Source organism: Mobula hypostoma, chromosome 11 (genome assembly GCF_963921235.1).
Source record: "Mobula hypostoma chromosome 11, sMobHyp1.1, whole genome shotgun sequence".
Classification (NCBI taxonomy): domain Eukaryota; kingdom Metazoa; phylum Chordata; class Chondrichthyes; order Myliobatiformes; family Myliobatidae; genus Mobula; species Mobula hypostoma.
Genome location: NC_086107.1, coordinates 83,280,925 through 83,287,287, shown reverse-complemented (window position 1 = coordinate 83,287,287; position 6,363 = coordinate 83,280,925). Strand labels below are relative to the sequence as shown.

General features: G+C 53.7%; 1 protein-coding gene across 2 annotated transcripts in view; it reads right to left on the bottom strand.

The window, feature by feature from the left end:
- Nucleotides 1–346: 346 nt before the first annotated feature.
- Nucleotides 347–6,363, bottom strand: part of LOC134354332 (uncharacterized) — a 32,503-nt gene continuing 26,486 nt past the window's right edge. For both annotated transcript variants that reach the window (XM_063063264.1, XM_063063265.1), the window contains exons 11-13: nt 6,219–6,260; nt 4,572–4,668; nt 347–2,453 (exon numbers count right to left, since the gene is read on the bottom strand). In XM_063063264.1, coding sequence (XP_062919334.1) covers nt 4,580–4,668; nt 6,219–6,260 — 131 coding nt within the window. In that variant the 3' untranslated portion in view covers nt 347–2,453; nt 4,572–4,579. The remainder of the gene's footprint in view (nt 2,454–4,571; nt 4,669–6,218; nt 6,261–6,363) is intronic.

The window sequence follows — 6,363 nt, the reverse complement described above, 5'->3', positions numbered from 1 at the left end:
ATTCAGCTCGAGAACCAACCGGCACAACTCTAATCACTACCTCAGTACGGCAACCCTGTGACAACTGTGCACCACAACGGATGTTGTCTATGGTCTAATTGCGTTCTTTCTTGTAGAAGTTGTGTCTAATTTGTTGATCTGATGATTTAGAACATAGTATATAGCATCTAGTGATGGTGTGAGAAGGGAGCGTTTGGAAGGGGCCTTGTCCCTCATCCCACTGTGACCCACGCTGAACCGCTCCCATCCTCAGGAAATGCAGTGATTTGGAGGGGAGGGAGGAGGTCAGTAAGACATTACAAAAACCAGGACCCCACTCTGAATGATCAATCTTCATGGTTTTATTTACAGAGGGAAAATTCATGCAATAGTTACAGTTTTGCTTCATTTCTTCCCCTCCCCACCCCCACAGATACAAACACACACACACACACACACACACACACACACACACACACATAAACACTTTTCTTCCGTCTGGGTCTCCCTGCTCCTTGCTCAGAAGTTTTGAGAGGTGGGGAGAATGAAAAGAAGCCCAGCCCTCCGAAAGGGCTGGATCCCCATTCAGTGAGGGGGCAGAGAGGGCCTGATGCTGGGGCAGAAGTCCTGGGGCGACAGGAAGAAGGAACAATGGGACAAATGAGCAGGCCTAGGGGAGCCATGGTATTAAGGCCGGCACCTGTGGCTTGGGCAGAGTTACTGGGCCACAATAAGGAGACAGAGGCCTGGGGGATCCCAGTAGGTCGGGCTGAGGCCCTGGGGCCTAAAGGTCAGGCTGAAGCTAAGGACATCAAGTTGGATCCCGGGGCCTGGAGCTCAGGTTGGAATCCTGAGTCAAGAGGCACTGAGGCCTGAGCTAAATCTGCACCCAGACTGGAGGCAGAGAGAGTCCGGGGCCCAATCAGAGATCATAGGTTGGGCTGAGGAATTGGGGCTGAAAGGTCAGGTTGAGGCCTGGGCTCTGGCTAAAACCCCGGGACCCCGTTGAGATAGAGGTCGCTGGGCCCCAGCAGGGATGAGCAGGAGGAGTCAGAACGAAGGAGGGGAAGTGTGGACTGGAGGACTGATGACAGGAGGCAGAATGGAGGGCCTGCTGCCACCTGCTCCCAAGACAGGTGGGACGGTGTGCAGAGTTGGGAGGCTGAGAGCAAGGGACGCATGGGTCACAGAAACACGTCTAAACCCCCTGGGTCCGAGGATGTGGAGGGAGGGAGGGGGAAAGAGTGGAGAAACAGAGTGTGGGGCAGACAAGGAGGGTGGGAAAGAGGGGCAGAGAGAGGGAGAAGAGGGGCAGAGACCAAGGAGTTCTGGGGGGGAGACAGAGGGGGAGAGCAGCGAGAGAGAAAGAGAGGTGCAGAGATAGGGAGGAACAGAGGAGGCAGGGAAAGAGAAGGACAGATGGAGGGAGAGATAGAGAGAGACAGACAGGGAGGTGGACACAAGAGGGACATCGATGTACCACTCCCTCAGGTCAGAATCTCCTTCTGCGTCATTCCCAGCCCCTCTGCTCCTGTGTCCCGCCCTCGCTACCCTCGCAGACCTTTCCCCGGAGACCAAGTTCTGAAGGAAGAGCAGGAAGCTAATACCGTACATCACAGTAAACAATCCAACACACACAATAAAAATAATTAATCTCAGGATATCGTCAACCATGCTGTCATTTCTAGATTTCTGCCAACACCTTTGGGATATTTCTCTCCAGGGAAAAAACTTCACGGATTCATTGACAGAACTGAATAACCGTTTCACGGAAGTTTGGCGGCAGACGTTTTGTAGCGGAGGAGAGAGAGGTGGAGGGTGCAGGGGGAGGGAGGCGGTTGTTGGAGAGGGAGGGGGTCACAAAGACAGGCAGGGGTGTAGGGTAGAGAGGAGCTCATAGATGCGGGGGGGATGTAGGTGTGGGAGAGGGCCACTGAAATGGGGAGGGGTGTAGGGGAGTCAGAGGGTCACGGAGAGGGGGAGGAATGTAGGGAGTCACAGGGTGATTGAAACAGGGAGGGGTGTAGGGGAGGGAGGGGCTTATGGAGACAAGAAGCAGGGAGGAGAGCCTCACCTGGCAGAGAGAGGTGGATGATGGGGTGGGTAGCAGGAGAAGAGGAAGGCAGAAAGGCCAAGCACAAGTTCTGATTCAGCCGTGGGCTCCCGAGATCTCGGCGAGACCACAGACCACCCCTGCCCCTCTCGGGGGGACAGAGGGGGTGCATTTAGCAGCCTCACTGGATCAGCAGGGGTAGAACCCCTTTTAGGATACAGGTGGGTAGGAGGAAGGTTGAGGTGTCAGTTTGGAGACCTGCATCCTGAGCCAAACACAACGGAGGTCACAAACTCGACCCATTGATCAACAGCGTCAAGGAATTCGGGATTGCGGAGAGGCCTGGCAATTTGAGTGCACAATTCTCCACTGGAAATAAAATGATCGTCATCCTCCTCGTCTCTCTGACACTGGCGTTGTCCTGAAGAAGAAATATTTGATACAAAGTTTAAATCATCACAGGAACTGCTGTAGAGACTTCGATCCACTTGAGAGCCTGTCAAACGGGGACCGGGGATGTGGCAGATGTTAAGTAGGTAGAATAATATCCCAAAGTCGTGCAGGCTCTTCAGCCCATCTAGTCCATACCAACCAGAATTCCCATCTCAGCTGTCCCATTTGTCCGTGTTTGGTCCATATCTATCTAACCCAGGCATTTCCAACCTTTTACATGCCATGGACTCCTACCATTAACCGAGGAGCCTGTGGACCCCAGGCTGGGAACCGCTGCAGCCTTTCCTATCCATGTACCTGTCCAAGTACCCTTTAAATGTTACTATCCCTGCCTCAGCCACTTCATCTGGCAGCTTGTTGCATATACAAATGACCCTCTACGTGTAAAAGTAAATCTCTCCTCTCTCTCCTCAAACTTGTGCCGTCTCGTTCTTGATTCCCCAACCCTGGGGAAAAGACTGTACATTCACTCTATCTCTGCCTCTCATTGTTTTATTCACCCCTCTCAGTCTCCTACACTCCAAGGAATAGAGTCTCAGCCTGCCCAATCTCTCTCCACAGTTCAATCCCTCAATCCTGGCTATATCCTTATAAATCTCCGCCACCTTAATTTCCTACTGCAGGGCGACCAAAACTGGACACAACACTCCCAGCGCAGCCTCACCAACATCTTGTACGACTGCAACATAACGCCCCAACTCCTGTACTCGGTGCTGTGACTGATGAGGGCCAGCTTGTCAATCACCTTCTTCACCTCCCCGTCTACCTGTGACCCCACTCTCTGGGAACCATGTACTTGCACCCCTACATCTCTCCGTTCTGCAACACTCGCCAGGGTCCCACCGGTCACTGTGAAAGTCCTGCCCCAGTTTGTCTTCCCGAAATGCTACACCTCACACTTACCCAAACTAAACTCCACTTGCCATTCCTCAGCCCACTTCCCCAGTTGATTGTGATCCCTCCGTAAATCACGATAACTATCTTCACTGTCTATGACTCCATCTATTGCTGTGTTTTCTGCAAATGTGCTTTGTATATTCTCATCCAAATCATTGATCCAGATGACAGACAGCAAGTCCCAACGTGAGCTCTGGGGGCCTGCACTCTTCCACCCTCACCCACTGCTTCCTACAGTCGAACTGTGTGCCAACTAGCAGCTCTCCCTGGATCCCGTGACATCTCACCTTCCAGAGCAACTTCCCATAAGACACAGGGGCAGAATTAGGCCATTTGGCCCATCAAGTCTGCTCAGCCATTTCATCATGGCTGATCCAATTTTCCTTACAGCCCCAATCTCCTGCCTTCTCCCCGTAACCCTTCATGCCCTGACCAATCCCGAATCTTTCATGGACTAGCTCCCGTGTGGATGCTGCCGGGATTAGAGAGCATGTGCCACAAGCAGAGATCAGACAGGGTTGTGCTGAGGGGAGACCGTTCAGAGGATAATAAGATTACGAGGGGCACAGATAGAGTAGACAGTCAGTATCTTTCTCCCACAGGGTTGAAACGTAAAATACGAGAGGGCCTGCTTTTAAAGTGAGAGAGGGTAAACTCATTTTACAGAGAGTGTGATGGGTGCCTGGAATGAGCTGCCAGGGGTGATGGTGGAGATAGATACAGTAGAGGTGTCCAAGAGGGTCTGAGAAAGACACGTGGATGAGCAGGAAATGGAGGGATATGGACATTAATAGGGAGGGGACCTGAACATAGGGGAGGGGGCATGTGGTAGATGTGGGGGGCATGGACTAAATCCATCAGGGGAATTGAAGTGTCCTGTCACACTCCTTACCTATAGATGTGGGCGAGGTAATATGGTGGATGCAGAGTGCATGGACTAACACCACCCAGAGCATTGGACAGAGTCCCGTCACACTCCTGACCTGTAGATATGGGCGAGGTAATGTGGTGGATGTGGAGTGCATGGACTAACACCATCCAGAACATTGGAGAGAATCCCGTCACGCTTCTCACCTGTAGATATGGGCGAGGTAATGTGGTGGATGCGGAGTGCATGGACTAACTCCCCTTGAGTCCCATGAAACCTAATCCCCAACCGATGACTCAGACCCGATCCAGAGGACCCTACCGTCTCATTCACTGCCGCAGGACACATTTGGAGGAGTTGACATAGTCCGATATCTCATCTTCGTCCTCGTCATCCTCCGCACTCTGCCTGTTAACGTCTGTGGAGGGAGCAGAGCATGTTAAGTGAGAACTTTATCATTCTGTATGGAAGTGGTTACAGAAACATGAAAGGGCAGAGAAAGAGTCATGGAGATAGGGAGGGGTGTGAGGGATTGAGGGGGTCAGAGACGGGGAGGGGTATAGGGGAAGGTCGGGGTCAGAGACAGTGGTGTGTAGGTGAGGGAGGGGATCAGAGATGGGGAGACAGGTAGGTCAGGGACAGAGACTGGGAAGGGTTTAGGGGAGGGAGGGAAGGGGTCAGAGACAGGGAGGGGTATAGGGATGGAGGGGTTCAGAGACAGGAGGGATATAGGGGAGCAAGGGGGTCAGAGACAGGGAGAGGTGTAGGGGAGGGAGGAGGTCAGAAACGGAGAGGGGTGTCAGGGAGGGAGAGTATCAGAGACAGGGAGACATGTAGGTCAGGGAGTGAGTTACAGAGACTGGGAGGGGTTTAGGGTAGGGAGGCGGTCAGAGATGGGGAGGTGTTTAGAGGAGGGAGGGAGTCTGAGACCAGGAGGTGTGTAGGGGAGGGAGTGTGTTACAGAGACTAGGAGGGGTTTAGGGGAGGGAGGAGAGATGGGGAGGGGTCAGAGACTGGGAGGGGTGTAGGGGAGGGAGGGGGTCAGAGACTGGGAGGAGTGTAGGGGAGGGAGGGGCTCAGAGACTGGGAGGGGTGTAGGAGAGGGAGGTGGTTGGAGACTGGGAGGGGTGTAGGGGAGGGAGGGAGTTACAGAGACTGGTAGGGGTTTAGGGGAAGGAGGGGGTCTGAGACCAGGAGGTGTGTAGGGGAGGGAGTGTGTTACAGAGACTGGTAGGGGTTTAGGGGAAGGAGGGGGTCTGAGACTGGGAGGTGTGTAGGGGAGGGAGGCGGTCAGAGATGGGGAGGTGTTTAGAGGAGTAAAGGATCACAGGGACCTGTGGGAGAGTTCACAGGAGAGAGTGGGTGATGGAGACAGGGGAGGAGTGCAGATTGTAGGGGTGAGGTTATATGAAATACTCTGGTCAGCATGCCATACTCAGGAGACAGAGAAGCAATTGGTGGTGTCTGGAGAGTGGGTGTAGAGGGGTAGAGGCTTGGAGGGATGCCGGAACCAAGCGGGGAGACGAGCCCCATCTTGGAATGGGGAGGATGCTGTTCCAGGCAGGGAGAGAGGTGTGGGGGCACTTTTTTGTCCTCCTTCTAGAATCACCCAGGACTTGCAGTCCCAGAAGGAGGAGGAGGGATTACAGGAGGGGTAGGGATACAAGGAGGGAAGGAGAGGGGGGTGTTGGAAGGGAGCTGGAGGTTAGAGGGAAGATGGTGAAGTGGAGGATGGAGGAGATGGGAGGGAAGAGGAGGAGATGGGGAAAGAGGAGGGGATGAGAGGGGAGCGAATGGGATTAGTGGGGAGAGGAGGGGATGAGAGGGGATTGGAGAGGAGAGGGGAGCGGAAGGGATGGCAGGGGAGTGGAGGGGAGCTGAGGGAATGAGAGGGGAGCGGAGGGGATGGGAGGGGAGCGGAGGGGGATGCTGATGGGATAAACCGCCCTCTCCCCACAACCCTCCTACCTTCATCCAGAGGCTCAACATTGACGTAGTTAGAACTGCCATCTGTGAAGAAAAGCGATTCACCTGGTTACTGCGGGGTGCAGGATCAATGACAGGGATAATTTTTGGGAAAACACAGCTTCCTTTCCTGTTGTCTGATCAGTTG